The sequence below is a fragment of the Metarhizium album genome, assembly GCF_000804445.1.
Source record: "Metarhizium album ARSEF 1941 chromosome Unknown scaffold_26, whole genome shotgun sequence".
NCBI lineage: Eukaryota > Fungi > Ascomycota > Sordariomycetes > Hypocreales > Clavicipitaceae > Metarhizium > Metarhizium album.
Window position 1 is genome coordinate 122653 of NW_024467600.1, and position 20321 is coordinate 142973.

General features: G+C 52.0%; 7 protein-coding genes across 7 annotated transcripts; 4 read left to right on the top strand and 3 right to left on the bottom strand.

The window, feature by feature from the left end:
* Nucleotides 1-339: 339 nt before the first annotated feature.
* On the top strand, nucleotides 340-3276 carry MAM_07003 (Telomerase activating protein Est1; the record flags this gene model as incomplete). The annotated part of the gene is made up of 4 exons (XM_040825801.1): nucleotides 340-374; nucleotides 508-621; nucleotides 689-1563; nucleotides 1622-3276. 4 exons carry the CDS (start codon nucleotides 340-342, stop codon nucleotides 3274-3276), a joined length of 2679 nt encoding a protein of 892 aa, XP_040676184.1.
* A 326-nt stretch (nucleotides 3277-3602) lies between these two features.
* Nucleotides 3603-5413, bottom strand: MAM_07004 (adenosine kinase; the record flags this gene model as incomplete). The annotated part of the gene is made up of 4 exons (XM_040825802.1): nucleotides 3603-3738; nucleotides 4057-4552; nucleotides 4708-5166; nucleotides 5362-5413. The coding sequence occupies 4 exons, from the start codon at nucleotides 5411-5413 to the stop codon at nucleotides 3603-3605; spliced, it is 1143 nt and encodes a 380-aa protein (XP_040676185.1).
* Nucleotides 5414-6223: 810 nt separating this feature from the next.
* MAM_07005 (60S ribosomal protein L2) lies at nucleotides 6224-7210 on the bottom strand (the record flags this gene model as incomplete). The annotated part of the gene is made up of 4 exons (XM_040825803.1): nucleotides 6224-6349; nucleotides 6409-6890; nucleotides 6976-7083; nucleotides 7162-7210. The coding sequence occupies 4 exons, from the start codon at nucleotides 7208-7210 to the stop codon at nucleotides 6224-6226; spliced, it is 765 nt and encodes a 254-aa protein (XP_040676186.1).
* Nucleotides 7211-9259: 2049 nt separating this feature from the next.
* MAM_07006 (uncharacterized protein) lies at nucleotides 9260-11457 on the top strand (the record flags this gene model as incomplete). Its single annotated transcript, XM_040825804.1, has 5 exons — nucleotides 9260-9496; nucleotides 9655-9824; nucleotides 9894-10023; nucleotides 10074-10445; nucleotides 10552-11457. 5 exons carry the CDS (start codon nucleotides 9260-9262, stop codon nucleotides 11455-11457), a joined length of 1815 nt encoding a protein of 604 aa, XP_040676187.1.
* A 588-nt stretch (nucleotides 11458-12045) lies between these two features.
* MAM_07007 (uncharacterized protein) lies at nucleotides 12046-12438 on the bottom strand (the record flags this gene model as incomplete). The annotated part of the gene is made up of 1 exon (XM_040825805.1): nucleotides 12046-12438. The coding sequence occupies one exon, from the start codon at nucleotides 12436-12438 to the stop codon at nucleotides 12046-12048; it is 393 nt and encodes a 130-aa protein (XP_040676188.1).
* Nucleotides 12439-13331: 893 nt separating this feature from the next.
* MAM_07008 (Eukaryotic release factor 1) lies at nucleotides 13332-15073 on the top strand (the record flags this gene model as incomplete). Its single annotated transcript, XM_040825806.1, has 4 exons — nucleotides 13332-13367; nucleotides 13650-13734; nucleotides 13807-13856; nucleotides 13937-15073. 4 exons carry the CDS (start codon nucleotides 13332-13334, stop codon nucleotides 15071-15073), a joined length of 1308 nt encoding a protein of 435 aa, XP_040676189.1.
* Nucleotides 15074-16051: 978 nt separating this feature from the next.
* MAM_07009 (Pleckstrin-domain containing protein) lies at nucleotides 16052-20161 on the top strand (the record flags this gene model as incomplete). Its single annotated transcript, XM_040825807.1, has 1 exon — nucleotides 16052-20161. The coding sequence occupies one exon, from the start codon at nucleotides 16052-16054 to the stop codon at nucleotides 20159-20161; it is 4110 nt and encodes a 1369-aa protein (XP_040676190.1).
* Between the last annotated feature and the right edge of the window lie 160 nt (nucleotides 20162-20321).

The window sequence follows — 20321 nt, forward strand, 5'->3', positions numbered from 1 at the left end:
CGCCTCGTTCCTCGTTCCTGATTCCTCGTTCTTTGCGGTGTTCGTCAAGAACCTCCGTCATCTCCAATGAGTTCCTCCCCGGCGCAGCAAGGAGACTTCCGCGAGCCGACCCTGGTACCAGCCATTTCGCTTTGCCGTCAGCTTGGCAGGCGGGTTGTTTGACCCTTCGTCATTGTTGGTGGCTCATTGTCGTTATTTCCGAGACTATGAAGTAACAAAGACCTCGGCAATATTTTCTTTTACTACATTTATCGTATTCATCACCCGCTCATCACGGACGGGCCTCGAGTCTCCCTAAACCCGACCGGCGAAATCGATACCGGCGCAATAGCTGTCGATATGGCCTCGTCTGCCCAGGTCGGCCAATACTGGCAGTACGTGTTGTATTTTATCTGACCCTATTGTTGGGCTGTCGCCGCTCTTTAACATCACCGACACTCGTCTTCAAACACAGAAACCTGCCATGCTTGTTCCAAGGGACCTGAACTGACTTGTTATTACCTGTAGCCAAGCTCTGAAACTTAGGAAACATTTGATGAAGCAACTGGAGAAAGTCAAAGCCGAAAGTGCCTCTGGAGTGGATATTGCGCAGTTCGAGGCCATTGAAGGCACTCTGGAAAGGTATCTTGTTCACCAGTCCTTCAGGCTCCTTGTCGTTCTTGTTCACCGTAGCTGACCACCCCTCGAGGTTTCGTTTAGTTTTCGTCCACACCATCTTTTTGGATTTCGCATATGCCGTCAAGGAGAATACCGAGGATGTCCTTTGGGCTCTGCACACCATGATCAACTCCGAATACCGCCGTATTCAGGGCCGACTCAAGCACTCTTCTCATGCCGTTGAGAGACGCAAGACGGAAAAGTCATACAACAACTTTCTCCGCGTGGCACAGAAATTCTACAAAGGGTATATCCAACGTCTATCGGCCCGGTATGATGTACCAGATCTCAGGAGAGTTGCCCAAGGCATTGATGTTGAGCCCATGGGCAGTGGAGATAGAATTAGCCCTGTACCATCAGAGTTGGGTGCTCTCGTTTTGACGTCGTGCCACTCGACTCTTTTGCGTCTAGGCGATTTGTCTCGGTATAGGACTCAAGCCAGACATAAGAATTCGGGTTATGAGACTGCCTTGACTTTCTATAGCCTTGCGCATCATTTGAAGCCCCAGTCAGGATATGCCCAGCACCAAATGGGAATTGTTCATCTGGACCAAGGCAACCATCTCGACATTGTCTATAACTTTTATCGCTCCTGGGCCGTCGATGCGCCTCACCCGAATGCCAAGACCAACCTCGAGGCCGAGTTCAAGTCTCTTCAACTGCCAAACTCATCTAAATCTCGACAGAATGCCTCACCAGCGACACAAGACCCCTTCCCCATGTGGTTCGTCAGGCTCCACGCCCTCTTTTACAAGGGCGAGACCTTTCCGCAGCAAGCTGAGCTCGAAGGCGAGGTTCTGCACAAACTCGAAATAGCGTGTCACAGTGAGAAATCTACTGCGACTCTGCTCAAGATGACACTGGTCAATCTTTCTGCCCACCACGTCGCGTCGACAATCTATCGAGGTTTGTTTACTCCCATTTTGGGTTCCTCCTGTTTACTCATTGCTAACTCTCGTGGAAGAATCAATGTCTCTCGCCGCCTTCTACCAGTTTACTTTACGATTCAATGCTTTGTTCATTTCACATTTTTGTGCAGCCTTTGAATCAGAGCTTAAGGAGGCTGCATCCGAAGATGTAGGGAGAGATGATCCCAATACTTTGCCCACCAAGATTACGGCCATGGTGGAAACGCTTCTCCCTGTCCTGCGCCTGTATAGTATGTGGCTTACTGCCTGTCGGAGCGAAGTCAGTGCTGCTGCTCAGGCATTCGGCGGAGTCATCCCACGCCTGATTCAGAATCTGGCCAGAGTATTCACTTTGCTCTGCATTTTCACGTATAGTCAGGCGTTGAGCAATTGCCCATATCTACTCCCCGAGGATCTGGAAATCCGTGGTTTTCGCCCTTTGTCGGAGGAGACTATTCCCCAGCAATGCCGTTGTTTTTGCACCGAGGATGACTCTCCGAAAACTCACCTGCAAGATCACAGTACTCGTTTGGAGCCATCTCAGGAAAATTTGGCCAGAATTTTAGACATTCTTCGCTGTGCATACTTCCTCGCTGAGGATGCGAACTTCCCAATGTCTTACAAGGTTGTCGACAATTCACTCATTTTTGAATATTGCGTTAAACCAACGGCTGTTGCGCCTGTGGCTGCAGCTCAGACTTCCATGGCGTCACCAAACATAGCATCCAAGAACCCGCTTGGCAACGAAGACGCAGAGGCTAGGAGCCTACCGAGTCGTGGTTTATTGGCCGAAGAACCCCAACAGTTGCGCCAGAATTTGGCTTCTGACGTTACGAAGCCACAGCTTACCCAGCGCCCGGGGCCGCAAGACGAGGAGGATTTGGACGATCCAGACGATGCATTGTTCGACATGCTGTCTCCGTTCTTGAAGCCACCCACACCACAACCTCAGCAACGGCAGCGTCGCTCGACGGATGAATCTTCTTATGAAATGCACACAGTGACAGCAAATAATGTGTTTGGCTCGTTTCAAACCGAGCACAGCCCACCTGGTTCCGTCCTTTCGGGAAAGTTTGCGCCGTTGCCTTGGGCTTGGTTCAATACTCCGGAGCCTGAAAAGCCCGCTGACAATCCGAAACCAAATGGATCGAGCGGCTTTGCCGAGACTCCCAGCCCGTACAACTCTCCAAGACGTCCCACAAGCAGTGGGTATGACTTAGATGACCCCTTTGCGACTCCCGGCCGAAATATCAATAACGTCCCTGTCAATAGCCATGCCGCCCAGCAACGAAACAGAAGGAGCTTTCCTGGCCCGGTCGTTTCAGCTCCGGAAACTGCCCATGGGAATAACCTACTCCAGGTCTTCTCAGGCACTGGTGTGCCACGAAGCTCGCCTTTTACCCAATGGGATGAAAACCAGCAGCCTACTCTCCAGGGCAGCGGCCCTGCCATGTCACCATGGGGGCCCAGAGTCTTGGATAGTTTTCCGCAATCGACAGGGACTTCTATTTTCTCTCATCCAAGCAGCCTGTACCAGAGTACACCGGCAAATGTAGTTGGCCGTGTGATGAAACCTGTTTCTGGAGGACCAGAGCCCAAGTTATCGAGTTCCGCTCACGTCGAAACTGCAGCAAGATGCTTGCAAATGGACCGGACGACGTTGAACTATAACGAAGCGATTATGCAGTCAGCCTATCATGGCAACAAGTGATGTTTCATGGCTTTTCTGCCTCAATAGTTCTAGCAAGGGACGGTTGAAGGCTGTCGGACCCCTGATTAGCTTCCAATATGACCTTGAGCAGTTAAGCCAGACTTGCAGAGATGGCACACGAGCTGTACGCTTGTGAAATACTCGGATGATACCGCAATCACACAATGGATAACTGACACTACACGTGTCTCTTTCAAGGCCTTTTTGTTGTTTCTCAAAGAAAAAGTACGAAAAGAAAAGAAACCAAGGAGAATCTGATAAGCGGTTCGATATGAACACCGCGTGAAACATGTCTATTTTGCATATTTAATGTGCTTAATCGAATTTCAACCAAAGATGATTGGATCGTGGAGGATACCGAATCGCTTCGCGAAGAGAGCCACAACGTCTGCGGGCTCCTTTGCCACAGATGCAAAAACGCCGTTGTTGAAACCGTTTCCAATTCTAGGCCTCAACGCCAAACTACACTCATTTTTACCTAGTGAAATCATTCTGCCGCTGCATAAGGCTTTAGGAGGCCTGATAGGTCTGCTTCGGGAAGGGGTATCTGAAGGAGGAGAGCGTATCAGTAAAGGCTTTTTGGTTGGACCAATATGGCTAAAGGGCGGGTGTTGGGGAGCGCGACGAGGTTGAGCGTTTTGATGTCATATTCCCGGGCGATCATTATCTAACCCGTATGGATCGGACGTAGGGTTACATAGAACAGTCGGAGTGAAGAATGACGATGATTGTTCTAAGCGGGGACATTGAAAAAAAATAAAGCAGAATTCTGTGACTTACGAAGGTCCCAACTCCTGAATACTGAGTCTGGCAAGCCACTGGCCCATGTCGATGGAGGTAGCAAGCTGTTTGCCTTGCATGATACCAGCCAAAAGCCCACCGGCAAAGGCATCGCCAGCACCATTGGTGTCGTTGATCTGTTCCTTGCTGATGGCATGAACAGGGAACTCCTTGACCTGATCCTCGCCCTGGACGGCAACGAGGGTAGGCTCGGTGCCCTGGGTGATGATGGCAACTCGCTTTCTCTTGCCGTTCTCCTTGGGCAGGTTGGCCAGGTGCTTGACAACATCCCTGGGCTCCTTGGAAGGCAGCTTGTGCGACTCAGCGTAGGCAGCGGCCTCGGTTTCATTGCCGATGACATAGTCCCAGTAGGGGGCGGAGGCATCGACTGCATCCTTGAAGAACTGGGGGATGAAGGGGGCGGAAAGCGACAGAACGAAGATCTTGTTCTTTTCGGCGGCCTGTTTGGCGAGTTCCATGATGGCGGGCGGGCAGACTTATGATATTGCTAGTTGTCAGCTGCGTCTGTTCTCTTTCTTACTCACTCACCCACACACCCTCTTTCTCTCTCTCCCCTTCTCTCTCTGTGTATGTGTGTGTGCGCCCGCGCTGTGAATGCAAGTTGCATTGAATACATGCATGAAAGCTTACCTGTGAAGTGGTAGCCACCGATGTAATACACCTCGGCATTCTCAACAAGGCTCCAGATCTCTGGCTTCTTCAAGTGTTCGAGGTCGTAGTGGTTGGCAGCACCGAGGTCAGTGCACAGACTTCGGTTGTGGCCGGTGATGACCACACCGCAGCGGCCGGTCTTCTTGTCGGGATCAACACGGTACTCGACGCGCAGGCCAGCAGCCTTGACAGCGTCCCGCATGATGGCAGAGTACTTGTCATCGCCGGCACCGCCAAGGTAGACGACGCTGTTGGGAGGTAGGATGTACTGGGCGCCGCGGGCAGAGTTCTGGGCGGCACCACCGGCAATCAACTTGGCGTTGTAGTTGTTGAGTAGGTCTTCGTACAGAGGGAGATGCTTCTCCTCGGCGAGGATAGCATCATTGGCATTGAGGCCATACTTGTCGAGTAGAGCCTGGTCACCAACGGCTTGGATATCTATTATGGCGGGAAAAAACTGTGGTCAGCTCCAAGCTCTTATTCATCGAGCGATTTAAAAGGAAGGGTCTGCGGGTAGTCTCTTGATAAATATCATCTTTATCATCATCATGTTGGGGGGGAGGGTGGTTCTTGACATTGAGGGGTAAACACGGCCGAGTGTCAGACAGAGCCGCCCGTCTGCGACAAACGTACCAAGAAGAGGGTTCTCGAGGCAGAGAAGGCCGTAGTCCTTTCCGAAAGCCATTTTAGTTGACTTTTACTGAATCACACGCAAAAAGAGACGAAAGCTAATGGATCAATGGCTGCAAGAGACGATGTATATGTTCGGAGTCGAGGGGGTGGGAGAGATTTTTGGTACGGACAAATGGCCAGGGATGGCGGGGCACCCGAAGCTCCAAGGCCGTCATGGGTGGGGCAGATGCTGCCAAGTCTCCATGTCCGTTTTGGAATTTTCGAAGACTTCGGCGGGAGTCACCGCCTCAACTTGGTTCTAAACTCGCGGCAAGTTGCGAGCCGGAGCCGAGCGTTCACTTCCCTGCCCATTAAGAGCAGCATCGTATTGTAAAATCTGCGGTTCAAATTCAGTCCCGCTATCCATCAAGGTGTAATCCGCCGTATTGCAACGGAGTGTTCTCAACTGCTGGTCTGCAAAAACTACCAAGTTGTTGCCCAGGCAAGACGACGCCTTGATCGCCAAATGACTTTCGAGGGCTTCTGCAAAGCTAAGAACGATAGTTCAGGGTTTGGGCTCAATACTCCGACTGTATTTCTCTTCTAATCATTCGCATTTGCGCAGCCAGATTTGCAGTTCGCATATGGGTCCATCAATAAGGGAATATTTTTTTGTTCCAAATTCGTCACGCCCAACCCGGATATTCGCGTCGTCCGTTTTCGTCACTGGATGTAGCAGAGGGAACCAATATCTGTGTACGCCAAATGCCGTAGTACTTGCTTTCTGTGCTACCAGACTCCTGCTCTCAGCAGTACCATCAAAGATGCAAGCAAGCCACTGTGAACACCATCCCAATGAGACCAAGCAATCCAGCCACCTTCTTTACTCCTTCGTCTTCTGAGTACCACGCAACAGACCTGTCCTTCTGGCAGCGATAAGACCGGCCTTTTGACCCTGGGCGGCGTATCGGGAAATGGTGGACGCCTTACCAATGTGCTGGTGGTTACCCTGTCAAAGTTGTCAGCATTCATCGCAGATTGCACAATAGACTTCTCAGGAGTACGTACACCACCGTGAGGATGGTCCACAGGATTCATGGCAACACCGCGAGTCTTGGGCCAGCTGTTGCGCTTGACGGCGAACTTGTGCTTAGCACGCGAAGCCTTCAGGAGAGGTTTGTCGGTACGGCCACCACCCGCGACAATGCCAATCATACCACGAGTAGAAGAGTGAACAACCTTCTTGGCACCAGAGGGCAGCTTGACACGGGTCTTGCGCTCATCAGGGTTGTGGCCGATGATGGTGACATAGGCACCAGATGTACGGCCCAGAGAGCCACGGTCTCCAACCTTCTCTTCGACATTGGACACGACGGTACCCTCAGGCATCTCGCCCAGGGGGAGGACGTTGCCGACGGTCAAAGCAGCCTTCTTTCCGGCATAGATGAATTGGCCGGTGTACATGCCTTCGTTGGCAATGAACGTCTCGGTAACTTGCTTGTACTTGTAGGGGTGACGGAACGAGACCTTGGCAAGAGGAGCACCACGACCTGGAATAAAAAGACCCATTGTCAGCCCTTAATTGCCACATCCCAATCTGCAATCCAGTTGTTTTGCATTGGAAGAAAAACGAACCAGGGTCGTGAATGATGTCCTTGACTACACCGCGAATGTAGCCATGACGCTCGGCGTAGTCGAGGTTGCGAAACTGGGCCGGAGCCTTGTTCAGGCGCGTGTTGGCAGCTAATTTCAAACGTTAGTACTTTGGTCTCCTGTCGTCGTCGATAATCGAACTCGAGAAGAATCGCGGGCGGCACTGACTGAAAATGGATCCACGACCCTTGCGCTGGTTGCGAATAACTCTACCCATGGCGGCTCGTGTGGACTCGATGCAATCGTTCGAGTGAACTGCTTGGGCAGAAGCTGTCAGTAAATTGTCGAGCCGAGGGCGTGGTGTTGGGTCGAAATTACCTTGCTCCCGCCGCTTGGTGTTTTAGCAAAGAGGCAATACCTGGCACACTTCGTAACAATTTTTTGTGTGCGGGACCATTTCGAAAGCTGGAGGAGCCCTGACCACGTGATTTTTTAGTGGACCACACAAGCGAGTTGTAGGCCCAATCATACAGAGTATAGAGGCGTGGTCAAGCCCCACCTCATCATTCTACTTGTCCTGGAGATCTGACGTGAGTTGATGTTCAAAGGTCTGCCAAACTGACCATTTTCGGAGTATACCTTTTTGACATGTTGTGTAGAATCAAGCTTCTCTGTCGTGGTCTCTGATATATAGGCGTGGCTGATCATTCTCACTTTTACTCCTTGTTTCCGGTATGCCCATTGCTGGCATTCTCAGAGACATGACACAGTATCTCGAAGAAAATAGACCGTGCCACACGCACTGTGTATCGGAGAGGCTTGCGGCGGCCCTCGACACGAACGAAACCCGCCCCCGCGCCACTACGTCGTGTCATCTGAACCTCAGTCAAGTCTTGCTCGTCGCAGGTCCAGAGGAACACCGGTTCTCGGGTTTGTAAAGACGCGCAATTCTCTCAAGATGGTCTATGTGATGCACTCGACACATTTGCTCCTTCATTTCATACGTTTGTGATGGTATATTTCGTCAATGCTAACTAAAACACAGTCCATTATATTCATCTCGAGTCTTGGCCACATTTTGGTATTGACATGGCAAGAATTTGTGCTCACAAGGTGGGCTTGCGGCTTGTCGAGGCTGTGGTACTGACCGGAGAATTGGGGCTCTCATATGTGACGATTCTGTGGACATAGCCTCACGGGTTGGCCGCATCGGCTCGAGCCGGCCAAGTGGCGATCGAGATGGATTACTGCCGGAAACAACCCTCAAAAATGAGATCAAGCATCAACACCACAATCTCTCGACCCTTGGAGCATTCGGCGGCTAGATAGCGACTCAAGTCACTGACCCGCTGTCGGGGCGTTGTTTGGACCCTAAGTACAGGGGTGATGGGACTGCAGAGAGGCTCCATGTTTGGAAGACATGCGAGGCACGATCCTCATGCGCTCGATAGACATAGCCATCGAAATCAGTGTCAGCAAGGACGCCGCTCTGCTCAGTGTCGGATAACGATCACCATCTATCTGTTCGACTGCACCGACAGTGGACTCATGTTTGAGTAGTTGACAATAGCCAAGCAATTGGAGTATTAGTCACACTCGAAAGATGAGAGGCTATTTCCTGGGAGCTACTTGGGTCAGTGCCTAGGTTTATGGGATTTACTGCGTCTGGGCTTCCGTTACATCGCGATGGTATCGCTAATCCATCATCCATCGTCGGCATGGAGAAGCCTCTTTCTTGTGCAACGACGGGGTCATTTTAGGGGTCGCATGTGGCTTTGATGCCGAATCCGAGCCCTTTGCGCCATATCTCTGGACACTTCTCGGATGGTTTCCTGAACTCACTGCTACCGTCGGGAACAAAATGGCAGAGGACTCCATCTTTTACTTGCTGCATAAAAATCGGTAAGGATTCTGTCAGGGATGGCTGGGTAGTGCACAGTTGATCACGGACTCAAGGCTGTCCCTGATGTTGTGCGGATGCTCATCATGGCATCATGCTGGAACATTACACCGGCAATTTTATAGGAAGGATACAAGAACCACACTAGTCGGCGTATCATGGCGAGGCAAGGCAAGGCAAGGGATCGGCAATACCAGCTGTCTTAACCCTGGACATTTTTGAAGAGGTAGATTCGTTAGTAAGGCATGCACAGAACAAGAAGTTTGATAGAGCCCTTTGCTTATCCAATTGGATTAACTCTGATTGCGGCTTGCGGACGTGGGTTTAGCTAGTGCACGTCTCGACAACGAGCAAACCAAGACGTCCTGGCTTTCTCGCTTCTCCACACACCGCGACTCACTTCTTGTACCTGCGGACAAACTCAACATGACCGCCGATGACGATTTATCTGACCTTTCGTCGTTGTCGTCGCTATCGCCAGTGCCGTCGGACGTTGAGCTGGATGGCAATAGCGATGACGCGACGGCCAAGTCCAAGTCCGGCATCCTGAAGTTCTTTCCGAAGCTATCAGAGCAGCCGCCCAAGGAGCCATCGCCACCACCACGTAAACGGTCACCCTCACCACCACACGAATATGTTCTTGCTGACAATCCTGATATCGCTGTAAGTAGAAGAAAAAAAATCGTCTTTTTCTGCAGCGTTGAGGCTGCATCTGGTCGTTGCCATCTGGTGGCGCGAGAGTCGCGTAGATGGCTACCCACGACGCGAATATTCGCGTGCTTAAACGTTCCGAGGTGGTTAATCGGCTAACTCAGCAGCAGTTCATTGTCATGTTTAGGAGTCGATTTAGCGACGCTTTCTCGAAGTCCTTGGCTCATTTTGGGCCGCAGGAGCTTGAACGCGATGTTGTCGAGCCTATTCCGGGCGACCGAGTGGAACACTTTCTGTGTGCAATCCTGGGCTTGCTCTTGAACCGAAAGCAGGATGTCAAGTAAGCCAATCAACTGAATCCCTCGTGTTGAAATATTTCTGATTCGAAGTTATTTTGTCCGACTCGCAGGCTGGGGCATTATGGCAGAGCATTGGAAGATGCGATCACGTCGCACAAGAACCAGTGGCCTGCTTCCTGGAAAGACAAGAACCCGTTGTCAGGCGGTGCGACATTCAACTCAATGACACCCACTGAGCGAGTATGTGTGCTATCAGTGTTCATGGAATTCATGTTACTAACGTGGCGTAGCTAACGCTGTTACGCACCCTCATCCTTTGGGCAATGGCTTCCTCCGACACTGTCAAAGGTCTGATTAATCAGGCATACAAACAAAACCGTCAAGAAGACGATTTGAACCAGCCTAGATCAGTACAACCCTGGGGATCTGATGGAGACAAGCGTCGATATTTCTTGATCGAGGGACAAGATGACACGAATTTTCGGATATATCGCGAGGGCAACCCGGCCGCCACAAACAGAACTTGGTTCAGTGTTGCCGGTTCGATTCAAGAACTCAAAGCCCTCGCAGAGAAACTTGAAACTAGAGATGGTGGCCCAAAGGCGAAGAAGCTGAGCCAAAAAATGCTGCAAGTCGTTCCTCGGTTTGAAGCGGGTGAAGAGGTAAGAGCTCTGTCGGAACAACTCCCTGAACCGTCATTAAACCGCGCGGTTGCGGTCTAGTTATGGAGAAAAAGTTTGGAGGATTCTAGGCTAAAACTGGTCACAGAAACGAAAGCGTCGTGAATATCGCCAGATGCGAAAGGAGCAGTTCAAACGGCCAGAGCCAGGATTCTCCATGTACGAAGGTCGTACACGCGGCAAGCGAATCAAGTACACGTACTCGGATGATGAGGACGGCTTCTTTTCCGACTCTACAGGCTACAAGCGATCATCTCGCAATACGGGGGCCAACACTCCTGCAGAGACTGGGCCAGTCACAACGTCCAGTGGCAGACAAATTCGGGCTCCGCCACGGCTCAACATGGTGGCGGATGATAGTGCTCCTGGAAGTACCCGAGGCGAAAATTCCGAACTAGAACATGATGATTCAATTGCAGCATCCGGACGGCCAAGCGGCCCCGCAGCATATCAGGATACAAACGGCTGGTCGAAGCATAACTCCGGGGGTGATGGCAGCGACGAGGAAAGCGAGGCCGAATTCGGAGACGATGAAGAGGACGCCCATGTGCCCGAAGAGTCTGAGTCTGAGGATGACTTTGATGACGAAGAAGCCATGGTCGAGGATGATCTTGATGATCAACGCCAGAGTTTAGTTGTGAAGCTCTCCGTCACCCCGCCCAATCTGAGAACAGTCCTATCTCCAATCGATGAAGGTCCCAACATGCTTCCCACTCCAGACACACAGGATTGGAAAGTCGATGCCACAGTCCAGGAGACGCGAACAGTTGAGATGCAGGATGCACCGGCGCCAGAAGCACATTCTATCCCACTGGACCAGATCATGACAGAGCAGACTCAAACAAGCTCAGCGGATATCGCGGAAAAGATGGATGCAATTCGGGTCCCGACTATTTCTGCCATTTCCTCCACACCCTTGGCTTTTCGAGGGAGCCCTGAAAAGACACATGCTCAACTAGCATCACCATCTGGCGATTTCAACGACACTAATTAGCGGAGTTTCATGGCGTTGGGGAAACTTTTTTTTCAATGGAGTTGGAAGGTTCGGAAAGCTATATCTGTGATTAGAGTATACATGTACTATTTGACGATGCTTGCCTTTCCATTGAGGAGACGGATGGAACGGATATGATCTGGCTACGTGGATGGCCAGGTAAAAGTCTAGAATGTGCGCCTGAGTCAAAGGCGGAAACCCTGATGGCGTGCCGCGGACAATACATGACGGGAGGTAGTTCTGGGGTTTGATACATTTTCCCTGCATGCAAACACATCGACGCAAAAGCTTGCACTCAGAGAAGGGGCGTATCATCTCCCAAGGACAATGATCAACGATGCATGAAACGTTACAACAGAAGTCAAGAAGATTGGATTAAATTGATCTAGCCAAGGCTGCTACAACTTTTGTTTGGGTATCGTCCAGTCGTTAACGCCATACCACCACCTCCGTACTCGCGAGCCGGCTGTGTTGCCATGTAGCTTGGCCGTTCTGTTCCAATGTTGCCAGCCGCACAATAGCAAGTTATATACAAGACCTTGTGCCAATGGCATCACAACCTAGTACACGGCGCATTGCATTGTCAGCTCAACGGTCGTCACAAGAACCCATCATCTCGTCTCTGAAAGACCCGACGATGAGGCCGAAGCTTACCTGATCTCTTGCCGTGACAAGCAGCACCTTCCACCAGGTATCGGCATTAGCAATGCTTCTTAGGTAACTCTGTTCGAATCGCAAGTCTGGTAGAGCAGGAAGACGATGTGACTTGCGAGCAGGGTGTAGAACACTGTAGGGTATGTCTTCCCCGTCGTCCTCGATGCCGTTTAGAAGATCGTCCTCGCTGAGACGGGGACTCTGGAGGGTAACTGGTTCCCGTTTATCTACCGCTGTGGAGGGCGCCATGTCGAAGTTGACGTCGGGGTGGGATCTGATGTGGCCGACTTGGATGGTCTCGGCCACCTCTGTTGGGAGGGAGTCCATCTCGGCGGTGGGTGAAGGAGCCGCCGGGATTGAACAGCACTGTGGAGGGTTGCTTTCGAGGAATGGCCCGTTCTGCGGATGACACGGGCTCTATTTGTGGCAGAGCAACATGGCGAAAGATCAGCTTGGTTGAATCAACGTGCCGGTACTCCGTAGGCTGTAGCAACAATTCCGGCTCCGGGGAGGTCCGTTGCGGCGTGGCGCGTCGGTAATGCCGGGCGGTGAATCTGGGTGGGTGTGGGTCGGATCCAGGTGCGGGAAGCCCAGGAGGCGCATGTACGGCATAAGCGAGGACAAGGCTGAAAGGTCTGGGGACTCTGGGTGTTGGGAAAGGTCGAGTAACTTAGTAAAGCAAGTTGAGTTGTGAGCGATCCCGAGTAATCAACGCGGTCAGGTCCACGACTGGGCTGCGGCCAACGATGCAACGATGTTGGCTGGGCGCAATATCAAACTTTGGCCTCTGACATACGGAGTAGTTTCCAAGGTACTCGGTACTCCATGCCTGAGGGCTTAAAAGACGTGTTGTGTGGCACGACCTTGGCGTTGCGAGCCCACCAGTGGCACCACCAAGTAAAGTTGCCAACAGGCGGCCAGCCAGGCGTTCAAAAGTACCGAGTACCGCCCCCCCCCCGTAGTTACTCCGTAACTAAAGTACAGTCTGGCCAACTCTAGCGCACTTGGTAAAATTCTCTTGGCCTTGAACAAAACTCGAAACTTTGGCTCCGGCATCTTACCTTCTCCCAGCCTCTTTGCGAGCAGCACATCGCCCACCCCCGTCCGACTTGCCTACTCAAGTACCCTTTTCTTGTTTGCTGCTCCAAGGACGAGTTTTCCTGCTCCGCGGGACCAAACTAAATATTTTGTTCGCAACGTCTAGAATCACCGCTACCACAATGTCTGAGGCGCAAGCGAACGAGGCCGAGAGAAACGTGAGTGAGTTCCCGTGCCAACCAATCCATGGGACAAAAGGAGGAGAAAAAAAAACCCTCTGGTCGGTTACAGCGGCGACCAGCCCCTCCTCATTTTGGCTCCCGTTGGCTCTGCCCCTCTCTGCCGTCCGCCGTCCGCCGTCCGCCGTCCGCCTTGGTCGACTTGTGTGCGGTTGGCGCTGCCCCGCCATGGCAGCGAAACGTCGCCAAGGACCATCTGGAACCAAGAAACAAACAAAACTGTAGTGCAGGGTATCAGGCTGACAATGACTGTACTGGTAGATCGAGATCTGGAAGATCAAGAAGCTCATCAAGCGTCTTGAGGCTGCCAGAGGAAATGGAACCTCCATGATTTCCCTCATCATTCGTATGTCCCCCTCGCCAGGCTGCCAACAGCTGACTTTCCCTGTTCCTGTACTGATGTAGCTCGAAACTTCAGCTCCAAAGGACCAGGTTTCGCGTGCAGCCAAGATGTTGGCCGAAGAATACGTAAGTCCGACACGCCTGCTGTAAATAAAGGCCTTCAGCTCAAACTGTAGCCCTGCGCTAACATGCACATGCCTCCTTAGGGTACTGCGTCGAACATCAAGTCGCGTGTGAACCGACAGTCCGTTTTGTCCGCCATTACCTCGACTCAGAACCGTTTGAAGCTGTACAATAAAGTTCCTCCCAATGGCCTGGTCATCTACTGCGGCGAAATCTTGACCCAGGAAGGAAAGGAGCGAAAAGTCAACATTGACTTCGAGCCTTTCAAGCCCATCAACACCTCGTTGTATCTTTGCGATAATAAATTCCACACCGAAGCCCTGGCTGAGCTGCTCGAGTCTGACCAGAAGTTTGGCTTCATTATCATGGATGGTAATGGCGCTCTTTTCGGTACCCTGAGTGGAAATACCCGCGACATCGTCCACAAGTTTTCTGTCGATTTGCCCAAGAAACACGGACGTGGTGGTCAGTCCGCCCTGCGTTTTGCCCGTCTCCGTGAGGAAAAGCGTCACAACTACGTCCGCAAGGTCGCCGAACTCGCTGTGCAGAACTTCATCACCAACGACAAGGTTAATGTTGCTGGCATCGTTCTTGCTGGTTCTGCCGACTTCAAGAATGACCTGAATGCCTCTGACATGTTCGACAACCGTCTTCAGACAAAGGTTATCAAGGTTGTCGATGTTTCATACGGCGGTGAGAATGGATTTAACCAGGCCATTGAACTTTCTTCCGAGACTCTTGGAAATGTCAAGTTCATCCAGGAGAAAAGGCTCATTGGCAAGTACTTCGAGGAAATCAGCCAAGACACTGGCAAGGTGTGCTACGGTATCGACGATACTCTGAAGGCTTTGGAGCTTGGTGCCGTCGAGACTCTCATCATTTTCGAGAACCTCGAGATTACTCGCTGGGTTTTGAAAGATAGCAATGGCGAAGAAGCGATTCTGCATCTGTCAAAGCAGCAGGAACAAGCCAACCGCGACAAGTTCTTGGATTCCGCTACCGGTCAAGAAAAGGAAATTGTCTCTCAGGAGTCTTTCCTTGAGTGGATCGCTGAACACTACAAGGACTTCGGTGCTAATCTGGAATTCGTGTCGGACCGTTCAACCGAGGGTAACCAATTCGTCAAGGGCTTCGGTGGTATCGGCGGCATTCTCCGCTACAAGGTCAACTTTGAACAGCTGGCCGATCTGAGTGACGATGATGAATATTATGACGACTGACCTGCGGATCCCCTCGTGGCGAGCGAGGGACCTGCTCAAGTTGAACCGTCTGCACAAAACGAGGATGATGTACGCCAGGACGACGACGACGCCGTGCCGAAACCGACCAATGCCGCGCCGCTGTCATTTGCTCAGAAGCGCTTGATGCGAAATGCCGAGACTGGCACTTCGACGCAAGGCCACAAGGCGTCGCGACCAAGTCCACTTCGTTCAATGATGACGGCTACTTGAGCTGATTGATTTGGTAGAACCCAAGGTAAGGTGCTGCTGTCCCTCGCTTGGTTCGCTTGCTATCAGGGTCATTCCAGTCTCACACGGAACAAACGTTGCAGGTGCTAGGTGCTACCTGGAATATCCGAGGCAAGGTTGATTGAATGGCGCGTCGAAAAGAGAGCAGCTTGTAACGAAAAAGGTCAAAATGATTGTTGAAAACTGCTCCCGAACCGCTTCTCCCATCGTGTCAGAAAAGGCTCGTGGGGCGGTATGACCCTTACCTTTTGAACTATGCGTATGCCCAGTTTTACCACTGGTCTCAAAATTGCTTTTAGCAACCCGGCGAGTAACTGCCTATAGAATCACATAGCCTTCATAATTATAGTCGCTCTTTTTGTTCTTCTTTGATTGAATTGAGTCCGGTTGTTGCTAGGTATACGAGACGAGGCGGCTACTGGGTGTCACGGTGGGTCTGTTGTCTCGGTTCTCTTAGGTACTTAGGTACTTAGTAGGTACTTAGGTTCTAGTACTGGGAATCCAAGTATCTAAGTACCTACCTACCTACCTGAGGTAGGTAGATACCTGGGTCATTCTATTACTATGGGCACCTACGTCAAGCTGCGTCTCCAAATGTCTTTTGTCCCTCAACAATATTCCTTCATCTCAACCACGGACCACGATCGTATATTCCACGAGTCCCGCGGTGCTCCGGAGCACAGGTAGCGGTGCTGGTGGAGAGACTCGCATCATATTCAGCCTGTCACTATGGCTTTGACCGCGCCGGTCGTAACGACTGGTCCGCCTCAGCCGACTGATCGTGGTGTGCCAGTTGGACTTAATGAAGCTGCTCTCGACTCACCGACGTTCCGCGCAACCGCCATCCACTTTACCGACCAGATTGAAGCTGTTGAGAAATGGCTCAGCGGCTACGTGAACTCAACTGCCAAGTTCGCCCACGAGATCCAGGGACTTGAGGATACCATCAACGCATATTTGACCAAGACGATGCCGTCGGCCGCCGACGGCATCATTGAAAATGATTACGCTTTCCTGGCCTTGAAACGAGTCGGCGATGGCCGAAGAGAGTGTTGGCAACAGATAATTGGTAGCGTTAAGAGAATGGATGCTGCTGTTATTGATCCTATTCGGAGCTTTCTCGGCGGCGATATGCGAAATTTCAAGGAGATACGGAGGATATTAGAACAATCGCAAAGGGCTTACGACTCGACTCTTGCGAGATATGTGGGCCAGTCAAAAACAAAGGAGCCCTCGGCCCTTCGCGAAGATGCCTTCTCCGTATATGAGAATCGAAAAGCGTATATCCAGGCCTCGCTAGACTACTGCCAACTAGTCCCGCAGCTCCGGCTCGCTACGGATAAACTATTGGTCAAGGTGTGCAATGAGATATGGAAGGACATGACCCGGTCGAGAGACGCCGTAGTGAATGCTACCAGATGGACTCGGGAGATGGATCGTGTACGGGGATGGGCCAAGGAAATGGAGGCTTCAGAAGGCGTCTTTCGCACGGAGCTGCAGGCTGTGAGAAGGGCACTAGGGGAGACGACACTGGAGGGCTTCAAACCTTCGAGAGAGCTCGAAGAATACAGCGCATCCACGGTGCCGTTTTTGGGCTCGCGAGGGCCGCTCAATTTACGACCCAAGAATGGCACTGCGGTCGTATCAGAGAAACAGGGCTGGCTGTTTTTGAGGGCAATTTCAGGCAAACCCGTTCGATACACTTGGACTCGGAGGTGGTACTACTGCCGCGATGGCGTCTTTGGCTGGTTGGTGCCCGGGGCCCAGGGAGTACTCCAAGGTGATGAAATTGGCGTTTTGCTTTGCAATGCGAAGCCTGCAGTTGCTGAGGAGCGACGCTTCTGTTTTGAAGTCAAAACAAAAAACCAGACCATGATGCTGCAAGCCGAGAACCAGAGGGAGCTCATGGAATGGCTTGAAGTTTTTGAGGCCACCAAGAAGAAGGCTTTTGAAGCAAGCATGGGCAACAATGACAAGTCTGTTGCAGGTGGAACTGACCCAGCCTTTTCGATACATCCTCCAAGTGCCCCAGAGTTTTCAGCCAAAGCCTTCGATAATCCGGCCGCCGCCGCCGTCGATGACGCTGGTGTCGGGTTTGATCGGGGCACTTCGCTTCACATTCCCGGACAGGACGCACATGTTGGAACTCGACACAGTGTTGACGTTAACAATGCAAGCCTGGGTCGGCGCTCCTTTAGTGCACTGGGGAGAGATTTGGCCCGAGAAGACGACGAAAGCAGGCGAGAACATGCTGCAAGAATCATTCAAAGATTGGACCTACATAGAAAATCGACGTTTGGAGCTGGCGTTGAGCCGGTGCCGCTGAGCCCGGGCATGCCGAACAACGGTATTGCGAGTCTCATATCTGCCAGCCATAACCTGCTGCCAGCTCGCCCGGGTATGCAGGTATCTGCTAGCAGCCCCAGGCAACATTCAGGACTTCTGCCATCGCCGGATATCCCTCTGGGATCTCTCGCTCCACCGACTTTGGCCAAACCGCCGGCTACAACAAGTCTTAGTCGAGCGGCTGTGCTTTTGAGCGCGGAGAAACGTTCTGTTTCCAACGGCCGGAAGTTGCCGACGTCGATCGTGGCGAATTACTGGGGCAGTAACGTCTGGGCTACGATTAATACGCCTGAGCAGCCTGTTTTGCCAAGACGCGACGACGACGATCCAATCGGCGTGGTTTTGGCACAGAACTCAGAGACTAGTCTTCCCGGCGCTGGTAGCCAAGGCCGTGCTGACTGTTCACTTCCACGCAACTATCCCACGGAGCTGAGGGCTCAAAATGCCCAGTTTCGCCTGCTCTTCCCGAATGCACCGCTAGGAGAGAACCTGGTGTTGGTCTTTCGCGCGGCGTGGTCGAGTTCCAAGGCACGCGACTCACCAAGTCATATCCTGGCCGGAGACGGTAGGATCTACGTCACACCTGATAACATGTACTTTTACAGCCAACAGATGGGTCTTGTCACGGCGTACAGCATCGGTCTTGACACAATTACGGAAGTGACAAGTGCTGCCGGGAGGGACTGTGACTTTGTTTTCCTGCATCTTGGCCAAGACACAAACGACACGGGCTACACCCGCATTACTATCAAGGTGTTCTTGGATGACATCCACCTTCTCCATACCCGCTTGAACCTACTGGTAGATAACTTGCAAGCCGAGGAACCCATGGACACGCAAGATATCATTTCAGCGCTGATCAACGTTGAGAAGGAAGAATTTGAGCGGCCCAGTCCCGGTGCCGAAAGCTGGGAAGGCGCCTCGCTGAGCTCGCCAATGGGTGATGGTACATCTTCCGGCCCGCCACTACCAAGGAGCCAGCATGAAGAGGGATCTCATCCCCAGCTGCCCAGGTCGTCGCCGATTCGAGCTCCCGGAAAGTTACATCTCCCATCACGACCTGTCGTGTATGAGCCTGAGAACATGACACAGGTAGCTGCCGAACGGCACTTCGAAATAAGTGCCAAGGCGTGCTTCCACGTGCTCTTTGGTGATAAGAGTTTTGTCTTTCCCAAGCTCTACTTTGAACATCGAGCGCAGCAGATTGCGCAGGGACCTTGGGTGCTGGTCGACCAGGGACAGATGCGGCGAGAATTTCGCTTCAAAGTGGACTGTGTTGATATGCTTGGTCGGAAGAAGCCGGAGGAGGTTGTCGACTACCAGATCATTGACGTGTACAGCGATCATGTCACGTACGTTGTGACCCATATCAAAACAGCATGGCATTTGCCTCATTCGGGTAGCTTCAAGCTGGTGACGAAAATCGTCATTACGCATGTGGCAAAATCTAAGTGCAAGCTCGCTGCCTACGTCAGGATTGACTGGTCGAAAGCGCCAGCACTGTCCAAGAACTTGGTCGAGCGGCAGGCTCTGTATGATGCCGTTAATGATGCGGAAGAAATGGCGGAGCTGGCAACTGATCAAGTTCGTAAGCTGGGACCTCGAAGCCGAACGAACAGAGCCATCCAGGTGTACGGCCATGTTGGCCAACAGACGCAGGTTGTCGTGTTTTCACCAGCGGCTGCGGAGTCGAGCAAGAAGCAAGCGATCAAGCCGCGAACGCTGACGGCGATGCTTTTCGAAACGTTTAGGTCCTTCGGGGAGAGCGCAGTCTCCTCACTGATCATGTGGGCCTTTGCCGGGTTGAAGAAACTCTTTGGCGTCATCACAGGGCACCGGGTCATGGTATTCCTTTTGGGTCTGAGTGCCCTGTTCAACTTGCTGCTGACGTCGGCGGAGTCTTCAACCTGGTGGAAAGAGCGCAGCGCGGCAAGATTCATGCGGCGGATCGGGGTAGGTCCCAATCCAATGATGAGCAAAGCAATTTACTTTGCAGACTTGGACGAAGCAGCTGGCGCAAACGGGCACGCACTGCAGTTTCCCAAGAACAGCACATGCTTCAGTACGTACAAGAAGATCTTGGACACAAGTGAGGTTGACAATCCGTGGGAACAAGCCGGAGCCACGCTCTCATCGCCGCTGAGTCGAGCCACTGCGCGGAGACTGCGAAGAACGAGGCAGCGTCTGGGATCATACCGTCACGACCTGATGGTGGCGATGCGCGTAGTCAACAGCATAGAGAGGGAGATGCTGCAGTCTGAATGGGAAAACTGGCTAATCGATGAGAAAGGGCTATGCGACGACCTCGACCTGGTGCTGGTGGGCGAGGGCGAGGACGAATCAGCCAAGGGCGGCTCATCGAGTCAAAAGAGGATGGGATCATTGACGGGAAGCCGGAAGAAGGCACTGCAGAAATGGAGAGATGATTACTGTGGCAGCTGTCGACGGGAATATGAATCTGTCATGAAGGAGAGAATGGTAACGGGGGTGTAACTTGATATGAGTGACGGACGGGACGGGAGGCGCTTTGTCTGTCGTACATGGATCGAATGGGATTGGCCTTGTTTTTTCTAGTATTCCTATGTCAATCTATACCTTTTCCTTTTCCTCCCAACGGGGAGTGGAGTAGCAATGGCTTGCATCATGATTGTTA